The following is a 22,230-nucleotide window of genomic DNA, read 5'->3' as shown; positions in this document are numbered from 1 at the left end:
ATTAATCTCTCTGATGGGTGATCATGCAATATATTACTCATACGAGAGGTAGCACATCAGCCCTGTGACAGTGACCCCGACCAGCAGATGACTGAATGTTTAAGGAGAGAAGGTGCTGCTCTCTTGAAGGCACAGCCTCAACTTTGGCAGGCAGTCCTTCACTCCTGTCTCACTACTAATTTTCCAATGCATTATTTTGTCACTAGGGTATCCAGAAGTGCTCATTGCAAAGGTATGTGACAGCCCCTGGTAACACATCTGTGGCAAAGTAATTGATCCCTCTTTGCAGTGGCGATCTTTAATGCTCATAGGGCATGGTAGATTATTAGATGGAAGGCACCCTCTGATGGTCTCTACCATAATACATTACCAGACAGCAATATGCCAACTATCTATCAGTTGCAAAATAATGTCATCACTGAAAAAGGGCTTGGCAGCAAGGGCTAGGGGAGAAAGAGAGTTTAATGATATTTGTGGATGTCAAGATATCCTGAGAGGAGTGGGCGGCCTGATTATTTATTGGCTGTTCAAAAGCAGTCAACACAATCGAAGAAGATCAGGCTCTGAGATACGATGGTTCACACTGCTGTTACAGACTGTAGCCTTGAAGTCAAGTTCATCCTGAAGAACAAAATTACCTCTTACAGTATGTGGTTTACTTCTGAAAATGAAAAGGGTAAAAGACGTATTAGCAATGTCGTTAGTGGAGGCAGCTGTTTTTAGATATTTGGTATTTCAGGGATGTGAGTTCAGCATCGTTATTAGAAGTACAGCTTACTATATTCCTCTGCTAACTTTCTAACAGTGAGCAGATGGTTACCCTATTACCAACCATTTGCATTTAACATATTGTAGTGATTTATATACCACATGTCACCGAGCAAAGCAAAAACACTTGACGGCAACTAATTAGTTGAGTGTGAGGATGCATATCTCAATGTATATATCCTTATTGTAATCAAATTTTATCTTTTCGGCTGTTAACAGGTTTAATGTGCAGTTTAACAGAAATACTGATGGCAGTTAAATGTGAACCACCATATCCCTCTGTCACTGGGACAGCATCACTATCATTAACATTTGTACCAGTATTCTTGTCACATGCCTGTTTTATGAACGATGGGGCAGGGAGGATAGATTATAACAATCCATTGTGCTTCTCTATCAGTCTTTCTTAAGTGTATTTCAATGTACTTTATAAATCTTAATATACCAGATACTGGCTCATATTACAGGCCAACACACATCTACAGAGGGTCTAAGTAGGGATACTGCATGGCAGAGAGGAAAGACACTCTGCATAGCTTTATTCCCATAAAGACAAAAGTGGATTTGTGAAAATTAAATGAATCACAAGGTCCTCCAGCGAGTTTAGAACAAAGAAGCAGACAACTACTGACATCTGCACAAACATCATAATCAGAGGATAGACTCAAGGTTTCAAACAAAGAGCATAATTTTAGAAAACTGCCTTCCAGCACTGGGATATGGGCATGTGTATGTACGATATGTATTGCAGTACCCATAGTATGTCCCAAGGCCTGATCAGCCTTAACCTAGAGCATGGAGCTGTAGGTTATCAGACTCTTCCAAACTTTATTTGGTTTTAGGCTTATTTTAATAAGTGCTCTCTGCTTATAAAAACAGAAATGTTAAAATAATCACCAGTGAAGTACAGCTATGTTACTACAGAGTATGGAAGCATTTCCAGCATAAAAGTCATATCAATCATTACTTTCCATTAATTGCTACTTGCTTAGAAGTCTGAATGTGAGAAGTATTGTTATGTGAGAACCAGATGCTGTTGACAGACAGACTCTAAGGCTCCAAGAACTTGGTGTGCTGCAGAATTAAAGGTGGTCATGTACAGCAGTGGTAGTATGACATGATGCTCTCCAGTTCCTGCTCCCTCCTAATGCTCCCTCTTGCCATTCAGCATCCTCTCATTTCTACCATGTCCCATGAATCTACCAAGGACACACACTATTCTCCTGCAAAGGGCTGCAGCTAATATTATGCTTTCCTGAATGCGTCAGCAGCCTGACTTTCTCTTAGGAATGCTACCTGCAGCATAACCCCTTGTCTCCTTTTCCCCGACTGTATTGCTGCCTGCTAAATTCACAGGATTGCAAATTCTTTCTGTAGAGATTATATTCTATAAACAGAATTACATCATTGTTGAAACTTTCCCTGTTGTTCAGCCCAGTTAACAAGATGTTTCGCCTGTGTTTTATGGAGGAGTTTTGCTGCTGACTCACACTACGGCCCCCTGCAATCAAGTAGGGTTCATGATGATTTCCTTTGTGCATGGGTCACTAGTACTGCTGAGGCCCATTAATCCCAGAGACAGACTCAACAATGAAGGAGAGGAAGGCTTCTCACACACCCCACGTAATGAGACTATTAGACCATGACTAATTCACTTTCCAGTTTTCTGAATAGGTGTCTGGGTGTGATTGTATCATTGGTTTTAGCAGAATTGTCCTGATTTATTTACATCAGCCTTATTATACAAGATGAGAGAGGGTGAAAAGACTCAGAGGTGTGGTTTTTTTGCTTATTTCTTTTAAACAGAAGCCGGGACAACCTCCTTACTTCTATCCTACCTCCCTCCTTTCTTTCCTTCCTTCTGTCCTCACTTCCTCTCCATCACTTGTTTTCCCTCACTCCTCCTACATAAAAGCATTTGAATCTCATTGATCTAATACAGGTAACTTTACTGAAATTACTCCTGATTTACAGGATGGCATGTGAAACCATTATCAGGTCTGGTCTCTCAATACCTAACTTCTCACAACATATAGGGAGTGATACAGAGCATTTACTATAGCATTGTATGAGAGGGAAATAGGAAGAAAGGCAACAAAATTCTCTCGGTTTCAAGTATTTCCCTAAATCAAAGCTGAATTATGGATCATTTATTACAACTAACAAAAAAGATTAACATCACCTGTGTAAAAAGCACATGGATATATAGAAAAAGCACCTGAATATTCAGGGATCATCTACTACCTTCTGGGACACTTCACATGCTGAGGAGTATACAGGAAAAATCAGTTCCTAAGCACATGCAATTAGGTACTGAGGTTGATAAAACTAAAAACAGGCAATCTTACCATGATGGCACCCATGGAAGGGATCGGTGTTAAATTTAAAAAACAACAGAAAAAAAAACCCATCTACAAGTTGGTAGTTCCTATTACTTGTGAAATAGTTGGAAATTTTAAAACATTTAACTTGATAAATGTGATATCACTCCAGCTTTAACTTCATCCTGAAGGACATCCATGTGCCAGGAATCATTTTTATATGTGGAAGTGTTCAAGGCCAGGTTGGATGAGGCTTTGAGAAACCTTGTCTAGTGGAAGGTGCCGCTGCCCACTGTAGTGGGGTTGAAAGTGGATGAGCTTTGAGATCCCTTCCAACCCAAACCATTTTATGATTCTATGGGATCCAGGAGATCTTTAAGCTTATTTCAGTGTTTGCATTAAATTGAGCTCTTCTGAAATGAAAAGCTTAAAGGAAAGTAAGTTTCTGGAAGATATTGGAACCACTGAATTTATTCAGGAAGACTCTTTGGATAGCTTTTCAGCATACAAAGCAATATAAAAAGAAAAATGCTCATTTCTTTCATCAGGAGTTTTATCTTTACTCCTTTAATGTTCAATGGCAAAAAGAATTATACTACAAAAAGGCTTGGTGCCTCTCCTCAGACACCCTGATCCCACACAATACTGAGCTTCTTTGAAAGACAGCTGGGGGAGATCAGTATGGAAATACTTAACATCTTGCAAAACAGGCCAAGAAGAGATGATCAAATGCTAATGAGAAAAAGTGGTGAGTGAAAACTGGTGATTTAAATTCACTAACTTCAAAAGTATATAGTAGAATTAGAGACCTAGTCAGCTGTCCAGACTCTACTGCTCTGCTCCCCTTCCAGCCACTGTAAGACTGAGACCACTGAGAGCTGATGGATGGGACTTGTGTCAGAAGGATGGACAGTGTAAGCCAGTATTATGTGAACATGGGCAGGAGTAAATCCCACACAGGACACCTGTAGCAAGGAAACCATTGGAGACTGCTCATGCGTAAATAAACACAGTAACTATTTCATTATGTCAATTCCTCACGATCCTAGATTTGTCTCTACAGAAAACAAAGGGCCATTTTCCTTAGTGACATATTACAGTAAATATAGCAAAAAAGCTAATCGCACTTGGGAGTTAAAGATAAATTGACATGCTCTTAAATACATGTTTCTTTTCCTTTCCTGTTCTCTAATGAGTTCATAATTTAATTGGAGAAACTGCTAGATTCCCCCTAGTGACTAGTGGAAATCTCAAAGGAGAACAAGCAGTTTATGCAAGTATTCTTGTAAAACAAAGTGTATTCAAGTATGGTAAATAAATACTAGAAACAAGAATGATTGTCAGTTGCCTCTTTAAAAGCTTAAAGCCTACATATCTTCATATTGATGGTCTGTTTTGGAGCTGAACATTAATGAAAACATTTTCTATTATAAATAAAACTAAACCATTTCTATGTATTAGTGCTTCCCCAAGGCAAAATTTTGCTTTGGGTGAATTGTAGAGTGATATTATTGCAGCATTGTCAAGTGTATGCCAGAGTAACATACAGATTTAATCTAATTAATCCATCCATAGAATGGATCTGTAGAATAAGACAGAGGATGAAAAATGGACACCCCAGCCTTCACGCTGTGACTGTCTGCTGAAGGTTGCAGTGTGAGCTCCCAGCTCAGGGCAGCACATCAGCCTTTTTTAAGAGGAAGGCCACTCACCTACCCCAAATCCACCACAGCAGGGGCAGGGTCACAGCTGGCAGGAGGGGCAAGCTGACTAAAAAGACAAAAAAGCCCCAGCCCTCTAAGCACATATGCTTTCTTTCAGACTAATTTATTCAGATGCTGAGGTGGATTTAAATTTAGAAGAGATAATGTGAGAGCAAGAAACTGTTAAAACTGAGGATAGTTTCCACTTGTGTATTGTGAGTTAAGAGATTTCTATTGCTGCTGGAACTGCAATCTTAGCTGAGACAGGGTCAGAAAACCCTGGGGCTTAAATAGAGAAGCTTCAAGGCAAGAAAGGTATAAAAATAAATTTCAAAGGGCTTAATAACATTGTGCAGAGGCTGGATATTCTGAAGTCAGAAGGAAACTGGTGGCTCTTAGATCAAAACCTAATCACCTCAAAACAATAAGCTCCTTTGTTTTAGCCAGCTAGTCATTCTGTCACTGGGGAATTAAAAAAACTGCTAGTTTTTTTTACTAGCATCCCAAATTACAGTTAATTTACAGTGTATAAATGTACACATCACTGACAATATAACAGTTAAAGCAAAAATACATTGGAATAAACATGGTTAAACCTTTAGCAGCCTGATCCAAAATCTGCTAGGAACCTTTTGCTTGACTTCAAATAATCATTATCAGCATTCTAATGACATTCTGTTAAAATAAAAAAAAAAACAAAACTAAAAAAGGGAGCTGTACCTCACAGCTTACTGCCAGGACTGTCTTTCACGTGGAATCAAAGACAGGCAGAGCCCGCAGACAGTCCAGGCAACGAAGTGAAAGAAACCTTCTAGAGGTTACCACACAGGACACCCTCTGATTCTCTGCAGCAAGGCGAGACAAGGGGAACAATGTCTGCTCTTTCTTAGTTTCCCTTCCCAGAAGACTTTATTTATGCATTCGTCGACCTTTCTAGCCATTAGGACCATCTTGCTTCAGCAGTTAATTAACACAAGTGCCATAATTTAATACAGTTAATGCTACTTTATGCCCTTTAATGTACCTTCCATTAGTGATATTATTGTAGTATTACCCTGTAAATTAAAATGAGATCAAGACTAAGAGAGGCTCTCTTTAATTAAGGTACTGGCACACTACATCGTCCATTATTCACTAGGAAAAAAAATCACCCTGATTTAGTGAGGCAGACCATCAGTAAGTCAGAATTCGTTCATGTGGATTATTAGGTTTCTTGAATAATGTGAACACAATGGGGTTGCTGAAATTGCTAACAGCCACATTTCCTTTTTCTCATCACCTTAATAAATACGCAATGGAAGTGGTAAATTGAAGATGAATAAACAGGTAGTAATAGAGGAGGTAAAGCATTCATTGAGAGTAGACAGGTTTTCACCTCTAATGCAACATATATCAGGCTTATTTCACACCAAAATGCAAAGCAATGACAAAACAAACCCCATATTAAGTGGTCAAATCTCCTATCTATAATTCATTGTGAAGTACTGACCACTCTAGCACCCTGTATATTAAACATGGCGGCTTTAAAGCAGATGTCTTTCATTGTCATTAATCTTTAAAATACAGCATGAAACAACATTTTACGCTGCCTTTAGAAATATGTTATTATGAGCTTTTGTGTTTTTAACTACATTTAACCTACAGGTTATTTTTTTTCAGTAAAAGGACTAGCTTCAGTATGTGTCTGCTAGCATCACCCATCTACCACATGTCAAGCTCCTGGGTAATGTCCCTTTTTATGGAGTAATGGAATAATCTAGTCTAGCTTTCTATCTGGATACAAATATCTAGGTCTCAAAGCCCAGAATATGAAACACCACAGCAAGAAAAAAAAAATATTTTTGCTTAACATTCTAAATATAGTGCTAATGGGGTGCTATAAGGTTTCCAGGAGGAGACTAAAAATACTTAAAACTGGGTGACAGTGTGCTTTCTGCAAGTTACATTTGGTTTGACTAAATAATCAAGGACTGTGTACTGCAACCCCACAGCTACTTAACAGCAAACAAGTTCGTAAAGTGTTTAACAAGGAGGGGTCCCTACCTATTGAAGGAAAGGCCACCAAATCCCTAAAGAGCTGTTCTCATTAGCAGAAGAGTGATAAGAATTTACATGAATCTAATCTAGTGAGGCACTATTACACAGCAGATATTTCCTTTAAAGCATGTGACCAATTACTGCAGCATTTAGACAACAAGCATTCTCATCACATAACTCCTCCGTACAGTCACGCTTCATTTCTGTAATTTTTCACAAGATTGCCATGCCCCAGATGTGCTTGAAAGGTTTCTGTTTCTCATTTGCATGCAACGCACTCTTTTTTAATCCTCCACATGTTTTGATAAAGTACTGATAGTCTAATTGAAGTCAAACTAAGTTCCAAATGGGTTTTTGGATGGGGAGCAGCTTTTTCTTAAGGAGCGAGGATCTTTAGAGCCTGAGCTTGATATGATGCTTCTGTAGAGCTAACCTATGTGGAGCACAGTGGAGAAATGATGCGCATTAAGCAGAACATATTTGTTGTTATTGTTATATATATTTGGCTAATCTTACCAAACTATTTAAAACAGTACCTTAAGCTGTCCGTGATCCACTCAGCCTTCTCAAGAGACTTCTGGAAAATAATTTACCATGTAACTAATGAGGGTTACAATAAGAATTCTTAAACCAGCACCGTTCGTCTTCCAGTTTCACACGTTCAACTACTGACTCTGTATCTATCCCTATGTATTTGGTGTGGACACAGAAGACTGCAACTACATACTGTGTAAACCTATGGTCCTAACAAATGCTTCTGATATCATATAAAAACATATCGCCACTGCAAAAGCACTCATGCATTCAAATCTGTATATGGCATATATTCTTCATTTATATAAAAAACATGTTTTATATAAAAAGTATTTATTTACATAAAATTATTCCTTTATTGAAAAATAATATTTTTCAATAATTACACCACAGTAATTTGATTATATTTTGATTTTATGTATCAGTTTTTGCAATACGGAAATGCTTATGAACATGAAAGACTTGTACAAAAGAAGCAGAAAATGGCAAACTAACTACAGCAGTAATAAAAATATAGTCATCACTGTTTCATATAATCACTGTCTCTATTCTTTTTTGCCCTCAGTCCTGTCTGCAAAAAATGCCCTGACCTTCCAACATACATTAGCTTAAAAGTTCATTTTGATACTTAGCTTCTCTCTCTCTCAAAAAAAAAGAGATGGGTTTAGAAAGGAAAATTTGAACTCTCTATAGAAGAAACAGAGGAGAAGGAAAAAGTACATTAGAGAGGTGAGTGAATTGCTAATAAAGAAGGTCCCATTTATATCTTTAGAACAAATTGGCATCCAAGATACACATAAAGGGTATCACACTCTTGCCTGAGGTCATTAGTCAGTTGCTAGTTTGAGTTTGGAAGAAAATTTCCAAATAGGAATGTCAATGCACAGTTATTATTTCTGGGACTATAGCACCTGACACCAGCCACTGCTTGCCCTAGAGGGACTGTTTGTCTCAAACCCAGCTCAGTAATCATCTTTGTTAGGTTCAAATCAGTCTCTATAAAACAGTGTTGTATTTTGTGGTGGGTTTTGGTTGTGGTTTTTTTTTTTTTTTTTTTTTTGTTTGGTTTTGTTTTTTGTTTGCTTTTTGTTTGTTTTTCTTATTGATTTTATTCTTCATTTTACTTCAGCTTCATTGTATTTCAGAACTAATTTAAGTGAAAGTAATGGACTCTAATCTCTGCTGCCTGCCTTGTTCACAGGCAGTTCTTAGTCAGACCTAGTGGGAAGGGTCTGCAGAAGAGCTGCAGTATCAAACATTAAAGGCCTGAAAAAGTCGAATGCTAAAACAGAATCTCTCTTTTCAGTTAACTACCGTCAGATCAGGCTCCACCTATATAAAAGCAGAAAGTGTCCTGATGCCAGGGTGAATTCCTGAGCCTACATAAGAAACTGTTAATACTATCCTGCTCGTGAGAGCTAGGGCTCAAGATCCCAGGCCAGTGCCAGTGAACACCCAGGACTTTGTGTCACTGAGTGAGAAACTTCTACCATGAAAAGTAACAGACTTCAACTGAGCCATATTTCCAATGAACATATCTTGGCAGAAAATGTCGTGTTTGGGAAATAAAGGGTTTTGAATAACCCCTAAAAGCAAACACACGTGACTGTTTCTAAAAGTATATATTCTCTTACCTTCCGTATACCCTTATGTCTGAAATTGCATAAAAGTAGCGTGCCAGGTGTTGCTCATCTACATATATTTCTCCAGTTGCTGGCCTGAGCAGTCTTATTCTCAGATCTGTGATGGTAAAGAAATCTCTTAACTTCTTGGTTGTGTCAAGCTGGCCATAAAGAGAAGCCATATTATGAAGCCGAGGTCCAGCAAAAAAAGCAAATCTATCTTTGATTTCAAAGTGGATTATTTTACTATTTGTCATGTACCCCGTAGAATATTCTTCTGTGCAAATGATTTCTAGGACCGTGTGCTGTGATAAATCCCTCACTGATTTTGGATCCATGTGGAAAGCATCTAAGCAGTCTGTGGCATAATATTGGTAGGGCTGCCATGTTCGTCCATAGTCAAGTGATTTCTCCAGGATCATTTGGTCTGGACGGCCAGATTCAAAAGTGATAACTATGTTATCTGTAAGCTCAATGGTTTTGTTCCAGGAGAGCGTAATATTCACATGAAGAGGCTTTGGATAATCCTTCCAAGTTGTGGACTGCCAAAATGTGGAGGGATGTCTTCCCTCGAGATCGAACATCAGTTCTGGAGGATGAGCCAGTTCTTGGGTACTCGCATCACATTCGTTATTGCACATGTAGGGATTCCCCTGGAAAAGAGCAAAGCAGTGTTATGAGAGGCACAGTATAGGTGGCTGTGATATATAAAGATGTTCCCTATCTGGCACATGAGAACTGCTGCTTTTTCTCCAGGACTGAAACCAAGAAAGAAAAAACAAATATTTGCAAGGAATACCTCTATGTTAGCTATATTTACCCTGGCTGTTTTACCTGTTAATGTACAAACACACACATACACAGTACCTTTGCTTCTGTAACATAAACTTTTTCTTAGTATGTTTTAGAGAAAGAAAAGAGTTTATCTACCCTGAATGACTTGCACCAGTGTTTGAGTCACAGAAGGCTGAGCAAGTCTCTAATAGCTCAATAACTCCAACTCTTCTTAGAAAGATGCAGCAGCCAAAGAGAATTTATGTTTTAAAACAAATATGTTCCTCAAGAGCTTTGCTCACAGAAGAAGTAATTTTCAGGGCAAGTGTTTTGAGGTAAGCAGTGCAGCCTGTATGTACTCAGTATGAACCACTACCTAGTACACCTTCTAGTTTCCTTTCACTTGGGTGTGAAATTCATCATGCTTAACTGTACTTCCAGTTTAGCACTGGCTTGCCTTAAAACATTTACACTTGCTACCAAAAGCCATTAAGAAAACAGCACTCTGCCAGCTCTGGGGCTTGATTCAGACATCTGCCATCTTATTACAGGGTAGCAAAGTACTTCAGGAAAGACTTTTCACGAGGCACCAGCTCCAATTTGTCAGGACAAGATAATCCAGCACTTGATTAGGTCGGAGATGTCAGCAGCTCTAGCTGGAATGCTGCCGAGGTGGCTAGAGCTCTGAACTGGAGGTTGGGTTAAAAACAGCAACAAAAAAGCTTGCCGATAGTGCACAGCTTTTACGGCTGCTTGTCCTCTGCAGCAAGGTGAAAGTGAATTATTCTCTTCCTGGCCTTTTGATACATTAACTTGCATACTACATTCTTGGGCTTCTTCACAAAGGCTATTTTGTCTGCAGATTGGGTATATCTTGAAGCAGTTGCCAAGGTATCAGGTCACATAGGCTGCACTGAATCACATTTTTCTAATTCTGCCTTTCAAGAGTACATAGATATTTTGCTACTTGTTCATTCTATGTTTGTTTCAGAAAGCGACTGCTGCTCTGTATCATTCCCTCCACCTTACACACAGATTGTCGAAGAAACCATGTGTCTTTCGATTGATGGTCAGCACTGCTGGGGAAAAAGCTGCACACACCTATACCTAACAGTGCTCAATAGAGGCATAAGTGTAGCTGTTGTTATTAATAAGTGTAGTTGTCATTAATCAGAGTTCACCTCACCTAGCCTGAAAACAGAACAAGCCCTGATATGATAATCAACCTTTTCTTATAATTACAGTTATGCTTCTCTCCATCTCAAAGGCCCAGGGCAATGAAGTAATTCAATGCTATCCAGTGTGAGAAATGGGCTTCAAATATGAGTTTCCACCTTGGCTGCTGTTCTGCTCCTTGACATACTCCCATGAAACACAAGTAAAGGGACTTCTGCACTCACTTTGACCTTCCCACTAGCAACTTCCTCTTACATAGGCAGTGAAATACTATTTTCTTTCTCTCTCTCTTTCCCATTAATACAGCTGAATGCTAAACCTGACGATTCACTGGGACTCAAAGTTAAAAAACTATAAGATGACAAAAAGGGTTATTTGGGAAGCAGCACACTGCTTGTTACACTGACAGCATCAAAGCATACAGCTGTAACTGGAAATATTCTGCAAAACGTGTCTATAATAAGCCCCTGTTATAGCTTTGATTTCAAGCTCATGGTTACTATTTCTATGTCTTCCTTTTGAATAAAACAGTGAAAATCAAAAAATAAGTCAAGCAGAATAAAGTAAACACCAGATTTTTTGATTATTTAAGCTCCATTTAATGCACTAGACACAAACGCCAGAATTTACTAACTTAGTTAAGCCTTTTCTTTTCCTTAGGGAAAATATACGTATTGTGAAATCTCTAAGGTACCAGACCCTTTGACTATCTGTAAGTATCAGTTTTGCAGAAAATGCTCATAATTTCATAAATCATACCTTTCTGTGGTTTACTAGAAAAATCTGGTCGCTTCTGTACCTGTCACCATGAAGCTGCTTGTGTACTTATAATGTATATACTTCTGTTATTACTTTGGTAAAACCAACCTCAATGGGAGGTCATGGTTATAGAAACCCAGCAAATAAATGTTTCTGGGTAGCCAGACAGGTGCATTAAGCACTGCTGAGGGATGGCCTTGGTTTCCTGCTTCACAAGCAATCACTGAGTCTGTTGTGATTCTTCATGTTAAAAACTAAAGCTGTTCTGATCCGCTAGTCCCTGGGTGCTAGAGGAGGCATGTTTTATGGCTTCCAGTGAGTACCCTGGATTGTGTGGGATATATTGTTTCTTTCTGTATATGAGTTGATTTCTTTAGCTCCTTTTTTCTTTCACCTTTTCCTTTTAAGCAAAAGCTAAGGTGCCAATATAATCAGAAAATGCTGGGAAACAGGGCTCTATCAAAACAGAAGCTAGTGTGAATGCAGCCAGATCATAAGAACCGGTGGTAAGAAGATACCCGAAAGAATGGTGCTGTGAATGCTTCAGTAGCCTTAGTTTGCTACTGAACGGTAGTCTACATCTCTGTGCGCACAAAAGTTTTTGGGACAGATGAGGCTATTCCAATTAATGGCAGAGCATAGTGAGAAATGGATCAGAGTCACAGTGCTGTCCCTGCACCAGAAATTCTTATCAGCAGTAATATCAGTGGCACAACCTATCACAGGAACCTTGGGGTAAGGATGTCATCAAAAATGAAAATTGTAAGAAAAACCTTCAGGCATATCCTCCCCAATAAATGGAATTATTCTTTTAATTTTACAGCACAAAATTCTCTCTTAAGAGGTGAATGATTTGATGACACCAAAATAATCTGTAGGGTGTTTAGTATTCTAGCGAGGAGATTAGGACAAAAAAAAAAATCTAAGCCGATATAAGCCAATAAAATAAATGTCCCGAATTCTGACACAGCGAAATGATGAGCTTAGGTGAGTTCCCCTCTGCTTACTGACATGACAGTCCCTGATGTGATTTTGAAATATTTAACGTAATTATTGCCTCAGAGGCTTGGAGTCAGATTCTAGTTTGGCTTTTTTGTTGTTTTTGTTTTTTTTTTCTACCAGCAACTTGGCTTTAAACTGCCTATGCTTCACCTTAAATGTAATTTGCATGTTAAGTCATACTTACACGACCAAAACAGTGTAAAGGTGTCTTACCCTACACAAATATCCCTTAGTACATGTCAGTACGAAAACAATTAATTTGCGATTAGTTATGTATTTTAATGTCTTGATCTCTGTGATAATCCTCTTTAAGACCTCTATCTTGGTAAAATGAATACAGCAAAGGAAAACTTTCCCCAGTTTGTGAAAACTAAGCCCATTCCATGTTGGGCACAATTACAGGACTGGAGCATTAGCAGTTGTAAGTAATTTTTGACCAGCAGGCAGCCTTAAATAGCTCTCCATTTAAGCCTTCCAAGCAGCAGGTCTTCAGCTGGACAAGGTGGAAAATAAGTATAACTTTTCAAAACAATATTTAAGCCATTAGGAGATTTCTAAATAATTAAACACTAATAAATACTTCTAAACATTTAGTGCCAATTAATGTAAGAGGTAACTGAGGCTTTCCCAACACCATGACCATCTAAAAGAAACCCACTATTTTCCTGTGCAGTAATTGCAGACTAAATAGCTCCTTGCAGGCAGGCAAATTAAGTTGCTATTTATTCTGTTTTAGGCTGCTTATGGAATTAAGAATATTACCAAAACTAGTGACATAGTCAAAAAGTTTTGGCTTTACAAAGGGGTACCCATTTTGCATGCATGGTGAGGGCACGTGGCTGTATCACATGGTTTGATCATGCTCAGCCCCAGCTGTAAAAAGCAGAGCTACCTGGTAAGCTGCTGACTAGGGCTGACTGGTCCCAGTAGGGTTTCCTCTTAATTAGCTGGATTTAGTTTGTTTTAGCACACAGTGACATCTGTTTGTACCAGCCAGCTTGAACTTTTATAGTGGTGTCTGAGGTGTTCTGCAAGTATCCCTGTCTGGGGTGGGGCTCTGGGGCTGGCCTTGCTCCCGCTGGGCAGGAGCATGTCTTACCACACGCACCTTCAGGACTGGCCTGGTGAATGGGTGGAAGGATGGGACAGTGACCCTAGAATGAAGATTTTGGTTGAAAACAGGGGTCCAGCAGTAGTATGAATGTCAGGGGAGCCAGCAGCACTTTTGCAGCTGCTGTTAAAGGGTTAAAATCTGAGTGCTGCCACTCAGGTGAAACCTGTCCATCCAGACTGCTCCTCAGTGATATCTGTCTAACAGCCTTCCTCAATCTGCTTCCTGTCTACACTAACACCTCATGGACCTTTTTAGTCAGGAACACAGAGAGGCTTAAACCTTCTGCAGCACGAACATTGGAAACTGTATGGCAGATTACATGCTGTAATAGACACCTGCCTGAATCCCTACAGAGAATTATAACTTGCGTTTTCAAACTGGTGAAGGCTGCTGAGGTCAAGCAGGCCAAGATTTTAAGAAGAAGCAAAATAAATTTTCAAGAAGTGAGTCACGGCAACTGATTTCTATACTGCTGCCTCAAGGTAGTTAGCTTGGATGCACAAGAAATAAATACAGCCTGTCTCACATTTGGAGTGAGGTGGTGCAGTAAATTATTGCATTCAAGTTACACTTTTGGAAGTAATAGAGTATTTCTGTTTTCCTTTCCAAAGATCCTTACCAACAGTTCACTTGGTACAGTGCTGTACATTGTACTAATTAGACAGTAATAGCTAATAGCAGCAATTGCCCTAATGCTTACATTTTGCATGTGGTTTCTAACCAGGAATTACTTGCTTACCATGACAGCCAGTTATGAACCCATTAACTGGGAGATACTGCTCATTTAGCCATTGTCATACTAAAGGCAAACAGTCAGGGTGGTGGAGCATTGGCAAGGCACAGAATCTGTTGCATGATAATGGATCCTATCAAAGTCACTACATCCATTAGCTGCTTTGAGAGCATCTCGGTCAATGTCTGCAGAATTGTGATGAAGACAGGGATGGCTGTAGACAAGAACATTTTACCACTGCAGTGACAGCATTTTAAGTTAAAGTGATTTAAGTTAAGAAAGAAAAAGTGCTAAAACCTCAGCAGAAGATTTGATGCTCTTTCACAAAGCTCCCAGGTGAGAGGCATCTGGACGGCTAGAGAAGTACTTTGAACTGCGAGCTGCAGGCTGAACAATATACATTATCCAAAACCAGCAAAAAAATAAAAGCATGTTTAAATCAATGACGTCTGGGGAGACTTAAAAAGATTAAACCGGGGAGGATCCGACTAGCCAAAAATAAATAATAAAGCTTAACAACTTCATGCACTTGAAGCTTGAAAGTACATTGCAGCTTATGGCCCTGATCTTGCAACAAAATTGGTGCAAGCAGGCCCTTAAAATCCAAATTTTAAAAAGATACTTAAATATTTAAATATCTGGCACTTTGCTTTGTGGAACATAGACCTAGCTAATTAATCTACATGACAATACCCCCGTAAGAGATGGGATCCCATCCCAAATTTACATATAGATGCAGAATTAGAGAGAAATGCTTTTGAATGATGAACCCTGTAATTCCTGATTACATTGTACTATTTCTTCCAAAGTGTTTTGGTAGATCATGTGAAGACATTTTTGGCTCTTAGAGTAGCTCTCAGATGATCAGAGCCTCTTTCCAATACTACAAACTGAAAATGTATAATAGGAAAACAATTTTATATTTGCAGCACTAAAGGTATTGGTGCATTTGGCAAAGGCACTTAACTCCTAGCAGAACATTTTCTCTTTTCAGTTAGGTTAGTTACTTTTTGGAAATGCTTTTCAATTTACTTTATGAGGCAAATGGAGTTTTGTTTACTCTGAAATATCTCTACGCAATTTTTCTGGGGAAAGACTACGCATTCCTAGTTGGTAATTTTATGCTTCTGAGGCTACCTTTGATTTGGCAGCCTTGCTGATGTTAGTTTGACCACTTGATCCTTCTGGCATAACAGTACCTAAAGGCAGATCTACGGGCACTGACCCAAGTGTGGTTTTGTTATTTCAGAAGTTCAATATTGGTGTTTTCCTCTTGTATCAGCAGGTATTTGGCAATATAATCACTTTCCTACTTACAGATTTTGCAACATCAGGAGGTGCATAACATTGGGACCCCATCGTGCTGATCTCTGGCTGAAAAATATGTCAAATGTTCCAAGAAAACCTGTTTCTTTATACACTGGGTGCATATCTGGGTTTGAGAGACTGAAATCCCAGGGAACACAGTACCCCCTTTCTCTTGCATATTGCCACTTATCCTGGGGAAGCCAGCCCAGCCATGACAGCACTCCTTGGACAAGAAAATAGAGGGTATCAATCTCCAATATCATGCTCAGCTCACATCAGTATGTTTTTGTCTGAGCCACTTTTTCAGTGGCTCTACTTTTCTAGCATCCTGATGGAGCTCCAGCAAGGAAGTTGTGCGAGAAATATGCCAGGTCCTCTCAACTGGGGATAGCTTCTACCATCAGTAACAACAACCTTGGATGTCTCTACCTTATATTTTGTGGTCTACGTGTTCATTCTGTGGTTATTTTGGACTATCCATGGATTTAGAATGGGAGCCATTGAGGGGGTAGAAAAAAAGAGATGTCTAAACCACTGCAGTTGAAAGGTACCATCCCTGAGCAATGGATAGCCGGTGCAAAGGCAAGTTGGTCCATTACAGACAGTCTCAGTTGTCACAGTGATCACAGAAGGAATGTGAGCATCAAAAAACCTCAGAAATCGAATGACCTTGGTGGTGACAGGGGGGATCAGGGTGCTGTAAACACTTAAAAAAATACATTTTTTTTTCCTTTTTTTTTTATTTTACATTACTGCAATCAGATTTTTGGTTCTTAAAGGAAATCTGTGGACAACAAAAGATCTGAGAAACACATCAGAACAAGAAGGGCCCCAGCTGGCCTTAACAACCCTGACCAGCCCCACCTAGGCAGCAGGTTATAATGACTTTGACCAGCCCCACTTGTGTTCCAGGCCCAGATCCTATTTAAGCTCAAGTTGGGCTATCTATTTAGCTCTTTCTTCTAGGTGGGTTTTAGGTCTGTGATGTAGTTCTGTTTCCTGTTGCTCAGGATGAGGTTGTCTTGTTGACCCTGCTTTGCCCAGTCTTTGTGCCTGGGGATGCTGAGGGACCATCTGTGTTTACTGACTGTGCTCAGGCTGTGTGTGATTGCACCTGTTGGTGGAGGCATGGCTGGGGTGTGCCTGACTCTGCTCCTGCTGTTCTTTGGCATTGCTGAGGGATATGCAATGAGTGAGGAGATGGACATAATAGACATGCAAAACTCCACAGCTTGCCCAAGGCAACAGTGGAGCTGATATATATTAGCTGAGTATGACATCTGATCATAGGATATGAAATCATGGGAGCATGGGAATTCTGTATTGGGAAAATTTCAGGAGACTTGTGGTGTGAGATAACTGAAGCATAACAATCTAGGTGGCCCTCCATACCATGCTGCTGAGGGTGGACCACCAAGCCTTCCTATGCAGGGCAGGGTTATCACTGGAAGCCATGTGTGGCTGGTGCTTCCTCTCATTGAGTGAGATGTATGCAAGTAGCAAGAGCTTCTTTTTTACAGCCAATACAATTCAATAAGTAAATAAATGTAGCTAGTTCTCTGTTATGGTTGCCTGTAGACACAGTGAAGAAATATGCCTTGCAGCAGTGGTGGAGGCAGGTGGGATGTGATGGTTTCTGCAAAACGTTGCTCTTAGCTTTCTAACTGGCTCCCAGGGAAGCTCCATTTTCTGCCCTGTGGCCCCTACTCCTACAGTAAGGGTTTCCTTGTTCTCCTGGAGGACAGCTTTTGAGCAGTATCTGTGGAGGCTCCTGCAAAGTATTGATGCTGTAAGTCCTGGCAATAGAGTGTTTCCAGATGCAGGCCAAAAACTTTCAACCTGATTCCTGTGTCAATCAAGTGAAGCGAGCAGAAGAGAGCACCCATGTGGTGTTTAACTGATGAGCGTTCAGTGCAACTCTATCCTGTGCTAATTTCAGTAAAAGCATCTTTGTTGGACAACTTTTTATGTAGACCTTTCATTGCAGCCCTAAAAACTGTCCGTCATGCCCATATTCCCGTGTGAAGCTAGAAATGAGCAGTGTAGAAACACAGAAATTTTAAAGACACTTAAAGACAAATGTACAGTTTTGTAATGACTCGGGCAAAAACTACATGGGTCTGGATCTCTCCATTAAAGACCAGAATTATTGTGATTTCTGCATTTATATTGTAAGGGGAGTTACAGTGAAAACTGTTTTCCACCAAGCTATTACTGGTTAGTTAGATCTTATTATATATCAGGATGGGCTTACACTGCAGTTTGAAAATCTTCTGTCCTTAATGCATTTGGACTAAAACTTTGTCATCAAATCACAGCTTAAATAGCTTAATGATAATGTTTCATATATTTACTTACTACTTTTTTTTCCTCTTATCCATGGTAATTTTCAATCGGCAGGTTTTTAAAACATTATGTAGCTCATTGACATAGTTTCAAGAATTATCTGACTGTTCACCAAAGCAGGATGTCATAGATTTTTAATAGCACACAGTTGTTCTACAGTCTCCAAACATTTGGAGTGGAACTGAAGACTCCTGTATTTGATTTAAATGTCAAGTGTTTTATGTAAGCAAAAATGTACAGTGCAAAATAACCTATTCCTAAACAAGCAAACAAACCTTTTTTGTCTATTCCTACTGAATTTAAGTGCAGAGTAGTAAGAGAAGTTCACACCAGTACAGGTGGTTACTATGAAGCAAATAATCCAAAGAAAAAACATCTTAAAAATTACATCCACTTAAACCTCTGTATTATTTGCTTCTTTGCTGGTTCAAACTAGGTAGTGGAAGTTTGAAACGCTAAGTCCTACCAGGAGGATGTAAAAACAACTTCAGTGCTTATGCATGTGTTCATACAATAGTTCAAGTTAGATGTTAGCCTTGGCTGACTGAACATAATATGTAATATTCTTTACAACTAATGCTAAATAACTTGGGAATTTCCAGATTTGGTGAAGCTCAAGTTACAGTTACGGAGCAGCATCAGATAGTTTCAAATTAGCAGGTTGAAGGCACATTTTTAAGAGTGAGTTTAAGGCTGCATGTATGCAGATGTGCACAGAGGTTTCCCATCCTGCCATGGCTTTGCAGCTGGCTTGTTCGCTTGTCATCTTTTCCTCGTATCACAGCAAAACAGGCTAAGGGCTTCCAGTCACTAAAGCTAATTTTACCCAAAATTAGAATGAAGTGACTCTTTAAAATGGCACTAATTCAACTTTTCTGGATTTGGAGGGGGCCTTGAAAAAATTGGGGAAAAAAAATAAAGAAGTGAAAAAAAAAAAGTGCCACTTTTCCAGACTAGCAACTTCCAGTGGATTCACCAGGAAAATCTTTCCTTCAGACCGGCACCCTTGCTTGCTGTGAGCTCAGCCTTACCTCAAGCAACCATCAGACATTCTAGCAGTGTGTTGCTTGCTTACACCTCTCCCTGCTTGCCTCCCCTGGTACTCCTGTTGGGGAGCTGATGGGCGCTGAGCTGGCGGCTTCTCTTTAAGGACAAGTTTCCTGCAAACTTTGGACGTCCCACCTATGTGTCTGGCTATGATGCTGCTGTGTGGTGAGCTGGATAAGAGGGCTCATGTGTCTGGAAAGAAAATATGTTTTTCCCCAGTCTTAGTCTTCCACTGAATCAAGTCTCTGATCCGATGTACTGCTTGGCCAGATGAATGCAGATTCCGCAGAAAGGATGCAATATCTGGGGATGGAAGTGAAACAGTTGCAGATAGATTGACTGTCTTAAGGGCAACATGAAAATGGACCCTAAACTGTGAACTAAGAGCTAAATTATGCTGTCATGCTTATCTGTTAAAAGGTCATTTAGGTATTCAAATAGCTATTTGAATGTGCAAGTGTTATTTATGCTGCAAAACGCTATTCTGGGGGTGTAAATGTGTAATGGACTTGCGCGCAACCAGTTACGTTCCAACAAATGGGCTTTGACTACATATGTCACCTCATTATGATTTAATTCTTATGAAGGGCAGCAGGATTTAGGACAATAAATTCAGATTATTCCCTTTCCTACAGATATACACATACTACCTGTAAATGCTGCTGGGGTCTGTACTGATGGTATTGCCATTGACATTTTTAAAATCTAAATTCAGGCATGAATAATAGTGTTTTTTTCTACAGGCAGTATGTTCGGTTTTTTTCCCTCTCTATATGTATGTATGTGTGAGCATGCTTCAGATGTTCTTTGCTTCATCTGGAAATTTAATTTTTTGATGAAGTGGAAGTGTAGAATACACAACACCTGCAGACAGCTGAATTTGATGGAAAGTTCGTCATATCATTGTGATTGTAGGTTTTGCATTTTCCTCTGAATACATGCAAACTGTCATGATGAAGATTGAGATACCAAAAGGGACTGTATCAAGCTATTTTAAGTGGCACAAAGTTTATACAAAATTATTTTCATGCACCAAAACACACAACTGCAGTGCTAGGAATTTAAAAGGGAAAATAACAAAAGCAAACCCCAAACTTAACTGGCTTTGTAAAGACAGAAATCTTATTTAAGTATTCACCTTCAGGAAACAGATCTGCCCTTTATTTCTTGCTTATGATTTCCACCAACTTAAAAGATGATATCTGCTCGCCTAAATGGGCAGCTACAGGAGACAATCATTCTATATACATATACATATATATATTCATACTGAGTATGAATTATGGCAAGGCAATGAGCAGAAGGATACCAAGTCCTCCATGTTATTAGTTAATAGTTGCCTGTGTCAGCTTTAATAGTTTTTCTAGAGTCATTCTTGCTTCCATTATGGAGACTTTTAAGACTGCTAGAGAGGATTCCTAAGTAGTAGCAATAGTTAAATAACTTTTGTCAAATGTGCTGCAAAACATAGTTAGAAAAAAAAATTTTCAGTTTTGCTTTGTTTCCCCCAAAATAAAGTCATCATCTTAGAAGAGATGGTCTAATCAAATAATTATACATGCTACACTGAGCAATGTGTATATTCATGAGAGCATGACCAAAATAATAAATTGATGTTTTACTAGTCATCAAGATGAGACAGACACTGAATGCAATTCAAGAAACAGTTAATTCTCTAAATCTGAACATCTTTTACTTTGTTATCATCGAAAGTAGACAGCTTTGATAAACCAAGGTAGGTTGTCTTCCCAACTATGGTAGTCCCTTTTTTTGCATACTATCACACCAGTTTTAAGAGGCTACTCATGTAACAGGATGCAGTAATGTAGTGTATTGCTATGAATTGAGGATAGCAAAGCTGTGTCACTTAAGAAAACTTTATCAACTCATGTTTATGTAAATTTGCACGTTTATGTAATTTTGCATGTTTATGTAATGTTTTACATGTTACCTTTTAGCTCTAAATTTCCAGATGACTTGCAAAGTACAGCTGTCTGCAAAGTTACAGCTGGGGGAGATCAGACAGAGAAGTAATTAGTGCTCAGACAAGTAGTGGCTGAGCCAGGAATAGACCCTTCTCCTTTGGCCCATAGGGCTTTTTTTTCAAAGAGAATTTTTTGGCCTTTGTATTAATTCCATGGCTTATGCCATAGAGAAAAGAAACTGCAGAGGCAGACAACAAATAAAAGGGACTGAAGAGATGGAAGGAATTCTTTTCTTGTTGGGGATGTTTCAGCTGCTCTTCTGGGACTATCTGTATCTGTAGGCACTGTTCATCCCACTTGAGTGTTATTGATTTGTGCCTGTGGATTTCATGCAAAATTGTATTTCTACAATACCCATAGTTTTATTTCTAATTCTTAATGTCAGTATTGTTTTTGACAATGCCTGACCTGCTTCTGTATTGCCAGTGTGTCTACTGCCATTTTTAATAAGCTTTAGAGCCGTTGGATTAACACTGAATGTCAAACACCACAATTAGAATTGCTGATGTTATGCAGAAACACTGCTTTAATATATATAAAAAAATCTGTCTTATTATTGCCACAGAATCTACACTCATTTCAGTTGTATTTGATCATTTTTTGTTACAGAATTCCCAGGCTCAGAGGACCCTTGTGTGTATGTGAACCACTTAAAGGAAGACTGAAAAGGAACATAAAAGAAATGACAATTGTAAGTGAAATCCAATTTCACCTCATTTCTCTTAAAAGGTGTGCTACATTGTTTTCCCCTCATTTGTGTTTCTCAGGATGATAAGTTAAATATTTTTAATGAAACACAGTATATATGTACATAATGTGGAAATGTTATAGAAACAAATTTGAATGTTGAGTTTTATTATACAGTGAAGGGATGACTTATTAGTATTCACAATGAATAGTGTGATGTCTCTGAACATTCAGATTATAGCGCCTGGTGCTCTGAAAGAGAATGAAGACACTCATCAAATCCACATTAGGATACTGCACCAATAGAAGTAATT

The 22,230-nt window shown here is 39.0% G+C and overlaps 1 protein-coding gene across 7 annotated transcripts in view; it reads right to left on the bottom strand.

Moving 5' to 3' along the window:
- NTNG1 (netrin G1) overlaps nucleotides 1-22,230 on the bottom strand; it is a 170,076-nt gene that overhangs the window by 93,368 nt on the left and 54,478 nt on the right. For all 7 annotated transcript variants that reach the window (XM_057429119.1, XM_057429113.1, XM_057429114.1 and 4 more), the window contains exon 3: nucleotides 8,998-9,638. In XM_057429119.1, coding sequence (XP_057285102.1) covers nucleotides 8,998-9,638 — 641 coding nt within the window. The remainder of the gene's footprint in view (nucleotides 1-8,997; nucleotides 9,639-22,230) is intronic.

This window comes from Pezoporus wallicus, unplaced genomic scaffold (assembly GCF_028554395.1).
Source record: "Pezoporus wallicus isolate ANWC-B61680 ecotype Strahan unplaced genomic scaffold, APGP_CSIRO_Pwel_v1 contig_593, whole genome shotgun sequence".
NCBI lineage: Eukaryota > Metazoa > Chordata > Aves > Psittaciformes > Psittacidae > Pezoporus > Pezoporus wallicus.
Note: the sequence above shows the minus strand (reverse complement) of the source record. Positions and strands in the feature narration are given on the sequence as shown.